The sequence below is a fragment of the Pholis gunnellus genome (genome assembly GCF_910591455.1).
Source record: "Pholis gunnellus genome assembly, chromosome: 22".
NCBI lineage: Eukaryota > Metazoa > Chordata > Actinopteri > Perciformes > Pholidae > Pholis > Pholis gunnellus.
In genome coordinates, this window is record NC_136549.1 from 16,557,907 (window position 1) to 16,571,524 (window position 13,618).

At 42.1% G+C, this 13,618-nt stretch overlaps 1 protein-coding gene across 1 annotated transcript in view; it reads right to left on the reverse strand.

Moving 5' to 3' along the window:
• The window catches only part of abcc9 (ATP-binding cassette, sub-family C (CFTR/MRP), member 9), a 35,664-nt gene extending 25,394 nt beyond the window's left edge, over positions 1-10,270 (reverse strand). Inside the window, 19 exon segments of the mRNA XM_079183603.1 lie at positions 303-411; positions 706-848; positions 988-1,028; positions 1,314-1,377; positions 1,379-1,429; positions 1,431-1,478; positions 1,574-1,699; positions 1,701-1,709; positions 1,812-1,967; positions 2,308-2,469; positions 4,822-5,022; positions 5,127-5,267; positions 5,429-5,530; positions 5,632-5,798; positions 6,004-6,125; positions 6,210-6,351; positions 8,839-9,001; positions 9,101-9,162; positions 10,184-10,270. Of these exon segments, the coding sequence (XP_079039729.1) occupies positions 303-411; positions 706-848; positions 988-1,028; positions 1,314-1,377; positions 1,379-1,429; positions 1,431-1,478; positions 1,574-1,699; positions 1,701-1,709; positions 1,812-1,967; positions 2,308-2,469; positions 4,822-5,022; positions 5,127-5,267; positions 5,429-5,530; positions 5,632-5,798; positions 6,004-6,125; positions 6,210-6,351; positions 8,839-9,001; positions 9,101-9,103 (1,950 nt within the window). The 5' untranslated portion in view covers positions 9,104-9,162; positions 10,184-10,270.
• Between the last annotated feature and the right edge of the window lie 3,348 nt (positions 10,271-13,618).

Here is a 13,618-nt window from a genome sequence, read left to right on the forward strand (position 1 = left end):
AGGTAAAAACCTCCTGAACGACGAGCACCGAAGGAACAACTCCCATGATCCCACGCTGCTTCGCCACGTCACCAATCTCACATTGGTTAGAAAACTTAAGTTTTTAGGAGAAATTTGGATAAATCTTCATCATTTCAATAGAAATGTTTGGTGGCTTCACCTTCATGTAGACCTGCCACCATCTACCGGACGTTTGTCTCCATCATTGTTGCTGCATCTGCAGACTTCAGCCCTGAAATTGGTATTCAATAGAATAAATCCGGCCTCGCTATTAAAAAAAAACGTGTTTCATCAACACTCACCCCCCCCATGTGTTTCTTTCCTGCTTCCATGGAAACTGGCATGTCTCCGTTTCTCCAGCTGTCGTCTCCAATTTCGTCACTCTGAAGAAACTCGCCGAGCTTCTGGACGCTGTGGACACACACACACACACACACACACACACACACACACAGAGTCCATGAATATGTGCGATTGTGACGATACCAACACCAGTAATCTCTCAGGAGTTTAGAGTTTCTCTTCACTGCTGTCAGATTTCCTCCATGTTCCTTTAATTAGATTTACCTCAGGATCCACGTCTAGTGTGTCTTCCCCTTCTCTCTCTCTCTCTCTCTCTCTCTCTCTCTCTCTCTCTCTCTCTCTCAGCCGAAGCAGCATTACAAGTCACCAAGTGATCTCATCACAATAACACTGACCACTCACCTGAACAGCGCCTTGACGGCGAATCGGACCACCGTGGAGAGCAGGAAGAGAGGAGTGACCAGGATGTGGAACAGCGCCAGAGCTGCGAAGGCCTCGGCAGGAGCGGGAACTTTGCCATCCCAGAAGTAATACGTCACAAACGTCTACGAGACAAGATTTTAAGTTTTTAAGTAAACCCTCGTTGATGTTGATAAATCATATTATAGTGGGAAAGTGTGGGGGGGGAACCAGCACATAGAAGGTTTAGCGGGTTTGTAGACCAGTGTGTTAAAATGTTCTTACCGCGAGAACGGCAGCAATGGGAATAGCAGCATTCATGAAAACTGCACAGGGAGAGAAAACAGGTTTTATTAAACATGTGAGCCTATTTATATCGGCTAAAAGTGCTTCATCGGCTATGTTGATGGAGACCCACAGGGGGTCATTTGAGTGGGTTTATATATCACATTATGAGAATAACAATCAAGACACACGAAAAACTTCACCAAAAGTAAGTCGAGTCTTTTCTACCGATCCTGATGAAGACTGAGGAATATCTTTCCTGCAAACACAAATGAATGCAATCGACATAATTCAAACCAGGTTACAGGTTTCCTGTTTAATCTTACTGGACATCGATGTGTAGAAGGCGAAGGTCTTCAGGCTGGTGAGCTCTTTGCCTCTGGTGTCCTCCAACGCTGCCACAGAAGATGTTCTCCCAGGCGTACAGCTTCAGCAACTTTATTGCCCTTCAAGATCTCCGTGGTCTTCTTCAGACGCTCCGTAGAGTGTTCCTGAGGACGAAATATAACGTGGATTTACATCATGAAGTGCTGTTATTTAAAGAAAAACTAAAATCCGGAGGGAATAGGATGTATTTCCTGCATACTAGTGAGCTTTTCTGAGTGTCCGCCAGCTTCGTAGCTATGAGGTACTGGATCGGAGCCAGCAGGACTATGACCGACGCTCCGACAAAAGCGCTGCAGCCCAGCAAATAGTAGAGCAGGATCACTCCCCATCACGATCTGCAGAGACAGAAAAAAGACAAGTCTTCACTGAAAACATCACTGCGGAAGATTAATAAGACATGGCCAGAAAATGTGAGGAGGTTCCCCTCTTCAACCCACCTGCACAGGCATGGCCCACAGGTTGGGGCAGAGGAAGAGGAACCACATCAGCTGGTTGGTCTCTATGGCCACCAGGTTGTTGATCTGCCCCAGCGTCATCTCCCCCATAGACATGTTGGAGGTGGACAGACGCAGCATTTTGTTGTAAATCATCGCCTAGTTAAAGAAATAAGACATGTAAAACATGCAGGATTAATGTTGAAGTGATGTTTCAAGTTCGGTATAATGAGGTACTTCTACATATGTATTACTACGGTAGCTGCAAAGTAATGTACTTCTGGAATTGAAGCTGTCAGAAATGGTTGTTTGACAGCAACATAAAGAGGTGAAAATATGCTAAATAAAGCGTACATTTAACCTGATATTGATTCTTTTAGGTGTCTAAAGTACGTCCACAGCAGTACATTGATTTTGCTTTATTATTCACTCGACCTCTTCAGAGCAACACCTCAGTGTGGAAACCAAAACGTCCGAACCTAAATGATGTTTCACTCACCAGCAGGGCTCCCCGCAGGTTGATGCCGGTTTCAATGGTGACGTAGTACGAGGCCTGCAGGAAGGTCCTCTGCAGGATTAGAGCCAGGAAGAGAAGCACAGCCAGGACGGAGGTGTCCTTCAGCAGCTCGATGGACGGCATGAAGTACACGCCCAAATGCGTCTGCAACGAAGCAAACGCACAAGATACGTGAAGTTCTTCCTAAACGGCTGCACACAATCAAACAAGTGTCAAGAGCACCACCTGTGTGAATATGATTGGATGTTACTCGTCAGCTAAACAACTGCAGTTCCTCAAGTGGCCACTTGAGGCTCCAGAAGCGAGTCAATTCCCATAGACCTCCATGTTAAAATGCCCAACTTTACAGCAGAAACCTACATAGAAACTGTGATCGGAGGACTTTATCAATATGCACAACTCTTTCTTTTTTGAATTCAGATAATTTGTAAATAGATATTTTATATTTTCATTGTATTTTTTTGATTCTATATTTGTGTTTATTGTACTTTTCTTTGGTATTTCTTCATAGTGCATTTTTCTCTCTTCTTTATTTATTCATATTTTATAGTATTTCTTCATATCTTTATTGTTTTTTGTTCCTTTTTATATATTTATATATTACATACACACACATATACACTTTTACTTAACTATGTTTATGTTATGCACAAATACAACAAAGCAAAACTCTGCAGGTGAAAAGCTACTTGGTAATAAACCTGATTGATCGTGATAAAGCCTAGTCTCAGCACATAGTACGAATCACACACACACACACACACACACACACACACTAGTACCAAAAACCTCAGTGTGACGCTCAGCAGACCTTCCCTCTGTATTGAGTGTGAGGAGAGTGGGGAATTTTCCATGTCACTCAGACATGCAGCGCTGCTCTGCTCTTTATCTCCGCTGCCCATTACACCCACTTTAATAGGCAGCAACGGACGCGACCGCGTCTCCCATTCAACATCTACTATAACAACAACATCCAGCCAAATGGACTCAACAATAATACGCTGCCATCACGAGCGCGTCTGCTCTGCCTCTGCTACCACCTCTTGTCTGTGTCGTGATCTTTGGAGGAGGCCGGGATTGGATTTAAGAGGAGTCGATGTCTGTGATCAGCTCTGCCAGCGGCGCTTCCGTCGCCAAACAGAGCGTCTGTAAGAAGCGTCTGCTTTCTCTCAGCGTCGGCTACATCCTCTCCACCGTGCCATCGTGGCTGGACACCAATATACTGTGTTATTGTGGTGGAATAGTTTACAAGTTTGACCACTGGTGCTGCAGGTGCTGATACATCTGAAATAAAGTCAATATTCTGTGCAGATATTCAATGAAGTGTTAGTTGATAAACATGTATTAAAGTTATCTTCTTCGGTGCTTTTAGAAGGTTAAGACTCGGTTTTAGGTCGAAGGTATGTAGTTGCCAGCATTAGGGAGTGTATTACGTCATTCCTCACATGTATAAAAGCATTGCGTGAGTGTGTATGTGTGTGTGTAATGACATTTCAGCACCAGGGTGTGATGACATTACCGAAGCATAACCACGTCAGACACAGCGTCGTTCACACGTACTGGTGGCGACACGATGGCTGAGACCAACGCCCTCGGTGACATCACACCGGGAGTGAGTCATTCATTGGTCGGCTGGACCACCCACCATCTCCAACAAGCAGCGACACTATGTGTGTGTGTGTGTGTGTGTGTGTAGACGACTCACTAATTTGAACTTTTAATAAAATGATTTTATGTAAGCAGAGTTTGGTCGTGTTGACGGCTTCAGTAATCTCAGCCCTGACGTGGGTTTGAACTTCCGAAGTGATTTCTCTGAAGGGAAATTATTGAATGACGTTTAACCTTTCACATCGTAGTCACAGCCCCCCCCCCCCCCCGCTATCATTTACTCCAGCATACACTACTGAAATACACACTTCATGTGTGTCACAACCTACTTACGGTCTTTGATTTGTCTTCATGGCTGACTAATATCAGCCCATCTTCTATCTCTCTCTGGAAGACTTCCAAACCATTACACGCAACAGGAAGTTATTGTTTTTACGGGAATCGAACCCGACTGTGACGTCACGCTTGACTCGCAAACCACCATGTTCCCTTCACACTGGGAGTCATGTTGTCCACCTTTATAAACATCTTTTAAGAAGCAGGAGGACTTGAGTCAAGCTGCTCTCATCCAGCATTCGCAGCGATATCTACGACAAATGACGCGTCATCGTTTGTAGAAATCGCACAAAAATGTTTCTTGAACCTTGAACAAGGAGGTATAAAGACCATTAGTCGAACAACCAGCTATCTTTCAGCCAGGAGACCGCTGTTCGATCCCCATGCGAGACGAAAACTCAATATGTATGTAGATATATAGATATCACCCCAACTGTTGTATTAGGATACGTTGATTGAGTAGCTACTGTGACGTAAAAACGCAGTGTTAAAGCCTTTCACGTGCTCAAGTTGAACCTCACACACCGACTCGCCTCACTGGCTCGTACTCACATTGTCCTTGATTTCCGTTGCCGTCGGGCCGACGCTGCTGTTGTTCACGATGTTGTTCACGATGCCGGAGATGCAGAGCGGCCCGACGAAGCCCAGCAGGTCGGCCAGGTAGCGGAAGGTGCTGCTGAGCAGGATGGGGCGGCCGAACGCTCGATACATGGAGCGCCAGATGGACGGGGAGCGGTTCGGATCCTCAGGCGTCTGTTGAGCATTGATGGACGGAAGAGAGAGTAAATAGGTTTGTCTTCGGACACTGTCAGCAGCAGGAAGCATTAGTGTTGAATCAGGTTAGCCCATCAGCTCACCCTTTGATCCTCGTAAGCGTCTTTGAGGCGAAGGTAGTTGGTGAGTGCTCGCATTGCGATGGGCAGCTTGCCGATCTTCTTCAGCTCGATGGGCCTCTTATGGGCTCCCATGATGAGAGGATTCATCCACCAATATGTCGACTAAAAATATGCAATTCATCATTTACTCCACTGCCAAGTATTGATTATGAGACCTGAACATTAACGGACACTTTCTCACTTCTTACTTGTGGCCTAAAACATTGAATTGGGTAAATTTGATCGATCCTGATCGTGAATATCAATAACTGGTTTCAGTCTACCTTGGACAGCAGGTTGACAAACGGCTGCAGAAAGCGAACCCCCAAATCCTGCAGATCTTCTGGAGGTTTCACCTTTTGGGGGTTGGCGAAGAACACGTATTTCTACGGGGAAGAGAAAGAGACAAAATGAATTACATACTTCCTGCACTGAGCACATTACAGGTTATTTATTCACTGATACTGGATGACTTGTGGGTCCTCACCCTGACTCTTATGACGTTGATCTCCACGCCCATCAGCAGTCCGTACAGCACCACTAACAGGGCCGTGATGCAGAACCTCAGGTGCTGCGGTCCAACGTTGAACTCTACAAACTTCCACAGCTTAATGGACTTTGTGATGAACGCCAACACCCAGTAGATGAACAGGACTGTGGGGAAAATAGAAACGCGGTATTAGCGTCATATTGACGGACGGTTTCATTGCTGCTTTTGTTGTGATGGGAGCCTTTTTAAGAGTAAAACTCAAGCACTTTTCAAGCACTTTCAAGGTACACAAACCAAAAAATGTCCAGGGAATATTGTTTACAGGATAATTAGAAAATAACTCCCAAAAAAAAGAGTGTTGAGTCTCACCAAGCAGCAGTTTGGGGAAGTTGGACGTCTCTATGTTGTGGTAGTAAACCACGGATGTTGTGGCTGCTATGAAACCCATGAAGGCTGGCATGAAGAGATGGAGGTGGTTGGTGGCCATCCCCCTACAGCATAAAGCAAAGACAGGACATGATTCAAATATTCAAATTACACTATTTCACTATTTAAACATATTGTTTTTGTCTCACTTGTTGGAGACGATGCCCTCTGCGAACTCGCAGACGTGGACGAATAGCAGCGAGAAGGTGAGGATCCATCTCATGTTGTGTCCGGGGAAATGAAGCCATGTGTTGTGATGGATCTGGACCTTGGAGCTCTGACTGCCCCAACCTGACGGAGAGAGAGAGAGAGACAGAGAGAGAGACAGAGAGAGAGAGAGAGACATGATGAATATGAACTCAACAAAAAGGGAAACTTGAGGGAAAAGAAGAAGTTTGAGAATTTTAAACCAGCAAAAAGTTGACATTTTTGCTTGAAAATCTACTTAAAGTTACTGTGAGGACCTTTTATCTGGTCCTAAACCAGTCTCAGTGTAGTCCTGATCCTCTATCAGACCTCCATCAGTAAAGAGACCATCAGAGAGAAGATGGTCTGTTTCTATAGAGTTATTCTTGATGCTCGTCATCGGAGCCACCGGGTCGGATTCTGGTGAAACCAGATGAACTCATGCAGGTTCACCAGAAACTCCTTCAGCTCAGACTCCAGCAGAGACCTGGTCCACCGTGGACAGACCCAGATCCTCCAGCAGAGACCTGGTCCACCGTGGACAGACCCAGATCCAGATGCAGATTAGTTTTTTGTTGACTGATCCACTCTAAACACTAACACACTTCATGAAGGTTTATGTGTCGGTTTAATGATGGGAGCTCAGCACCACAGAGTTTTATTTGTTTATTTTCGTGAGGTTTGTTTCTGCTCTAAACTAAATGGACCGCAGCCATGATGGAGGCTCAGGGGACGGAGACCACAAACTAGAACCAGGAAGCTTCAATTAGTGAGTCCTCGGGGAACCGGCTGAAGGCTTTCTGGTCAGAACTATTCGCATAAACTACTGTACACACACACACACACACACACACACACACACACACACACACATATACAAATATTTAAATTAGTACAAAACAAAGCAAATATGTTCATTTATTTTACTGTTGAATTATTCCCTCTCTTCCTTTTTACATCAGTGTAATTCCTCTTTTATCCTTCTTCCCATTTTCCTTCCTTCTTTCCTTTACTCCTCTCGTTCTTACTCTCACATCCTCCCTTCCTTCCTACCTGAGAACTTATCTATTGAATTACCAGATAACGTGATATAAATCGAGATATGAAGTGAACTACGTTGGGATGGAAGAATTTGGCCACAGCACGAATTCAACAGCAAAAGAAACGGATGTTGAAGAGGAAAAGGAAGTATATTCTGAATACATAACCCAAAGCTCAGCAATAAATATTCTGAAATATGTATTTGTTTCTATGAATCTGTTGTTGCCCGTCTGTTGCCTCCTCTGGATCTCTGGACTGTTGCTCTGATTTCATCTGAACTGATCTTCAAAGCTGCTTAATGTTCACTGGTGATGAGAAAGTTAATATCACTAAACACATCTGCTCTGAGTAACAGATTACTGTAACACAACTCAGTCCTCACTGTCTGTGTCTTTATGAGGTTGGTGTTTGATGTCATTGTATCACATTTAAATCATTTCAAACCCGTTTATGTTCAGATTTTAATATTTGTTAGTAACTATGTTCAAAGATTCAACTGAGATCTTTAATCAACTTTTGTCGGATTATAATAAAAATAAAAATGAGGGAAATTAAATGTTGATTAAATATAACTCACTGACATAACATTCGTCTTTTTGCACAAGCTTTTTGCTAAAAAGAAAGCAAGATGAGACACCTCAACATCTGGAAGTCCAAATAATAATATACCAGTGTGGAGTCAGTCTTATTGTTCACGCATGAGAAGGTTTTGTTGCATCTTCTGACCCAACAAGACCAGAAAAAAACACTAAAAGCAAACACATCTTTCCTGAAAAACAAGGCGTTGGTCTCTGAGTCGAGTGCCTTCCAGACGTAGTGCTGGGCCGGACTCTTCCAGGACGGCCAAAAATAACTCGGACGACATGACCTTATATTTGGGTCGAGGTTCGACATGTGAACGACGATGTGGAAGCAGCTCATTGTGGCCCTTTGTGCTACAGAGGATGAAGAGGATTGAGTCATTGAGTAAACACTTGAATATGAACTTAAAGTGAGCTGATGGCTTCACGAGAGGAGACTCACCGCCATGTTTGTCCTGCTGAATTACAACAAGACTAGATGAGACTGAAACCACTCTACTGCTGATCATCACCCACTGAGCTGTTCCCTCAAGCTGCTGCGCTGCGCTTTATGAAATATGCATCGAAGTGTGTCGACACGCAACAAACATCGGACTGTCAGATGATTGATCGTGAGAGCAGAGACTTTACCGTATGAAACACTCACATATTCATTTAAAAAGAGCTAATGGGGAAGCTCCAACGCGAGGAAGAAGAAGCAGGAGCTCTTAGTCCTTCACAGTAGGTGTTCCACTATAAGAAGTAGTGTTAACACATTTAGTGTCAAACAATCTAAACAAATATCAAAGTCCAGTAATCTTCAGAGGATTATTTCTGCCCCGACTGCTTCAGAGATTCCTGGAACATTTCCAGCAGAGAAGATGAAGCCTTAAGAGGCTTACGTAGAATAAATGACCAATATACAGAAACAGTACATTGGAATTAATGTAATGTGTGTGTGTGTGTGTGTGTGTCAAGCTCCATAACCTACCGATGAAGAGGATGGGGAAGGTGATGAAGAGCAGGAAGACATGGGGAACCAGGTTGAGAGCATCCACGAAGCAGCCATTGTTGAGCACGCCCTTCTCCACGCTGTAGGAGTTGATGCGCTGGTCGTTGCCGCAGAACGACAAGGCCATGCCACCGCCCGACTGCTGCACGCAAAACAAAACAACAGCAATCAGAACGGCTGTAAAACGCCCCAAAATAATGAACAAAAAGTGTGTTGTGTGTTGTATAATCTGATGTTTTACCATTGTCTTTGAACAGTTAGCCGTTAGCGTCACTTGCGGTGCTTTGGTTTGAACTTTGGAGACTACGTCAGACATTTTCGGGGCATTTTCGTCACACACACACACACACACACACACACACACAGAAACACAAATGCAAGACATGAGAGCTATTTCAGCGCCACAGCTACATGGCTCCTGGCTCATGGTGCTTTACTGTTAGAAGAATGTCATTAAATGTTTCGACAGACTTTTAAGGCTTAAAACAATCGTACGATGAGCTTTAAAGTTCTTAAATGATTGCTTTATAAAGTTATAAAGTTCAGGAATGTTTGTTTTGAATACCCTTTATTTGTTGCCCTATTCAAACATTTCCTTAAACATACAGTACAGCAGATATTTTATAATTTATACCTTCTAACATTTTGTCTCCATTCCAAACAAAAAACAAAGATGGCCACCAATGGCGGCACCCTGCGGCCATCTTTGTTTGGGGCATTTTGGTGCCAATTGTGAACAGATTTTTTGGACAAACTGGGTTAACAGACTTTTTAGTGGGTGAATATATAACTGGTGCATTTAGTTTGAGAGTTTGTTAAAAATGTGGCGCCATTGGCTTCCACTAAAACTATCAGAATTGAAGCTAACTACAAGTGCTGTTCTCGAGTAGAACTTCGAATTTCTGTCCATTGTTTTGATATTTTAAGTGGGGAAATATATAAATGGTTATTTCTATCAAAGTTTTTGTCAAACTTTAAAATTTGGCACCATTGGCTTCCATTAAAACTGTCAGAATTGAAGTGAACTACAAGTGCTGTTCTCAACAATAAAATATATATATATATATATATTTCCAGAGTATAACTTTGAATTTCTGTCCTTTTCTTTGCTTATTTTTATGCATAATTATTTTTTGTGAATATCCCTTTAACTGTGATTTATTGGCTCACTGACAAGTAAATAAACCTCCAAAAACAACACATGTGTTAGACTACAGCCCTGTTTATCAAACCCCATCATTTTAACATAATAAATACAGCTTTAACTAACATTTAAAAAGCTAATTTGCACACCAAAAAACTCATAAACACCAAAGTCTCTTACCTCGAATAAAAGTAATAATCCTTAATGACAACGTTTCATTCCGGATGTCTGGATTTAAAAGAAAATAAAAGAAAGAAAGAACACAAACAGAGAAAAGAAAGAAGAAAACAGTGAGTGCAGAAGTGTAAAAAGTTGATTATTTTTAGCCCCCGCACAGCATCAGCTGCTCCGCATGTTACTGCTGCCCGTCTCTGCCAAAGGTATCAAGTTACACTGAGTATGACACAAGGCTTCCGGTGATAACCTTCAAAATAAAGGAATCAAAGTACAATGACTTCAACAAATTAGTTTTTCTCACAGATTAGGAATAATATACAATATATAGTATGGTATTATGGATTTAAGCAGCATGGAATACTCTAAGAAATGTAAAACAATAACTAATTATGCATTCATTCACAAAAAAAACAAGGAAAAAGTGAGCGGCAAGCCCAAAATAAGCCTCCTGTGTTCCTCAGTTTAGTCTGATTAAATGCAAACATATTTATGTAAACTGCATGAGCCATTATATCACATGAAATATTAAAGGTATTAAAGGTGTAGAGCCCCCACAAGGCAGGAATTGAGAGTCCCTTTAAAGGCATTTCCTTTTCAAGTAATCAATACAAGCATTAACTAATGACATTATAGGAGACCTGAGGGCTTTGGGGCCCCTGGGGGTACTTTGCATGTTTTTTAATAGCCTTGTCAGCTATTTGACATTTTGCACATCCTGGGTAACTTCATGCATTATTTCATGTCCTTATATTCTCCTTATTTGTTATTTGTTACATAATTGTTGATGTCATTATCCAGGTTTATATTGGGTCGTGTTATTATACTAATATAAAGTATTTTTATTTCGTTTTACACTCATCTTCACTTCAATTCACCCAATTCAAATATATATATATATTATGAAATTACATTTGTATTAGATGTTGCTCTTCTCTTGATTTTGTGTTGAACAGCTGCTGTTATTTTGAAATTATAGACTTCAAAGGTTCCGGTAATAGTTTGCATAAATTCAGCGAACTTGACAAAACGTTCCCAGATCACATTTCCACACTTGAACCCGTCTAGCGGTGAGAAGGTGGTTCATTATTGGCATCCTAGAAAGCCAACTGACATGTCAGTTACACATACAGTTTATAAACAAGCAACAAGTAATATCGCCTTACAGTCTGAGCATATTATGAAGTCTTCTATCATTTGCATGTCTGAAAACTTCATAAAACAGATTTCTGATCCTTTTTTAACATTAAATAAATATGAAATATAAGGCAATTATTCATAAAAGACTAAAGAGGGCTTCAGCAACAAAGTGTATTAATATTTTTATATTAATATTAATAAATGTAGTACGTCGGACAACGCTTGACGTACTACGGTAAGAGTATTGTGTCACTTCCGGTATCTTTACTTCCGGTGTCGTCATTTCCGGTTCCCTGCCTGTCTGTTTTCCAACAGCACCAGCTAAACCCAGTTCATTATGGGATATTCTTCATTACGAGCGGTTAACTACCTGCTGTACATATAACCATTTGAACACTCATCGCTTTCTCTCCGTCTTTTACCGACTTCTCGCTTTACCCGACAGTTGTTTTCGCGTTCTGCTAACGTTAGCTAGCGTCCTTTAGCTTAGCAGCTAGCTTCACTCTCTACCTCTGCTGCTCTCTCTGTCTCTTGCTCGGTGTTTCACGTGTTTAGTTATTCCTCTGGTCTTATTAGGAAAGACGGCATTCGTCTCTCTCTGGCTGTCTGTCTGTCTCTGTCTGTCTCTCTCTCTCTCTTTCTAGTCATCCAGAGGGCCGGATTGGTCCCTTTGGCGGGCCAGTACTGGGCCCTCGGGCCGTATGTTTGGCACCCCTGCTGTAGAGACCTGTCACTTAAATTAATTAAATCAAAAGTAAACAAGAGGAGTTGTACAAAATAACCCAATAAAAGTTAACACCACCAACGCAACAGTGTAACAAAATAGTCATTAAAGTATTAGTAAATGATTTAATATCAGATAATCACATTGATTTATTTTGACTACTTAAACCCTGGCTGTGTCAAGAAGAATATGTGAAATGAAATCAACTCCTCCAGGTCATATTATTAATGCTCTCATTCATATGAATGTGGAGCAGCAGCCATATTTGACTCAAGCATTAGAAATATGGATATATCCTAAAACAGATGGAGGATAAAGATGCCGGATCAGTTGCAGCAGAAGAACATGTGTGGTCTGGAGGGGCCATGGTTCCTTGTGGGGTTCTTTACTTATCAGATTTGATCATCCTCCCCTCCCCCCCATCCAGTCCTCCTTGCTGCTGCAACCCCCATCGTCTGCACCATCTCTGTATTGTGTATCCTCTTCACACACAGCTCCTCGAACTGACACCTGCCAACGTTCTCAGACGACTCTGCAATGAGGATGACGGGGGAACACAGAGACCTGAACCAGGACTTTGTGTGCCGGTGCCAGCGGAACCGGCTTCAGATCAACTCAGGGGAAACCAAAGAGCTGGTGGTGGACTTTCACCGGCGTAAACACTCTCTCCAAAAACTGTCCTCATGCATTCATTCATTCATGTGCAACACAAACAAACATTCAGTCCGACTATATCATGTTTTAGTGTTTGTTGGATTTTGTTACTTATTTATTGTACCTTTACTCTGTTTGTTATACTTGTTTTGATCTTGTTTTTCTACCTTTGTCTCTTGTTTGTTTGCACTGTCCATTTTTCTGCTGTAATAAAGGATTATCTTATTTTATCTTAATAAACCTTAAACCTAAATTACATTATAACTCATTTATTTGAAAGCCTTGTTCTTAATCTTTTAAACACCCTGGAAAACACTACAGACAGTTTCATGTGTTATAGTGTACTGTGTAATTTGTGTAGGTGATTATAATATTCATGTGGATGTCGATAATTATAATTATGAGATACTAAGTCATAATTATGAGATAGTTTGTCATAATTACTTAAAGAATATTTTTCATCACAGTGGCAGAAATGGGCTTCCACAGTCCTGTGACAGAGGGTGTCATATGTGGGCTATACGAAATACATTTAATTTCATTATTTACAGTCTATAACCTGATTGCGTTGCTGTTATTTCCCCCATAATCTAAAAGCTGCATCTGAGAGGATTCACACGTGGAACCCGCTTTGTTTGGCATTCACGCGCTGGAGAGCGGACCTTGGACCAGTGCGCAGCGGAGCGAACAAAGCCCTGGCTGTCGACTGTGATGACAGTTATTCATGCTGATTTCATGTAATACCAGCATGATGCGACTCGTGCACGCTGGAATCACAGGAGCTATAATAAACCACTGTAGTGTCTTTCACGTGTCGTGCAGAACATCCTACAATGTGATGCTTGATGCCGTCATCCCCCGCTGAGAGGGAACCAAACCTCCATTCACAAATCAAAGAAATTAAAGTCTTTACACGCGTAGAC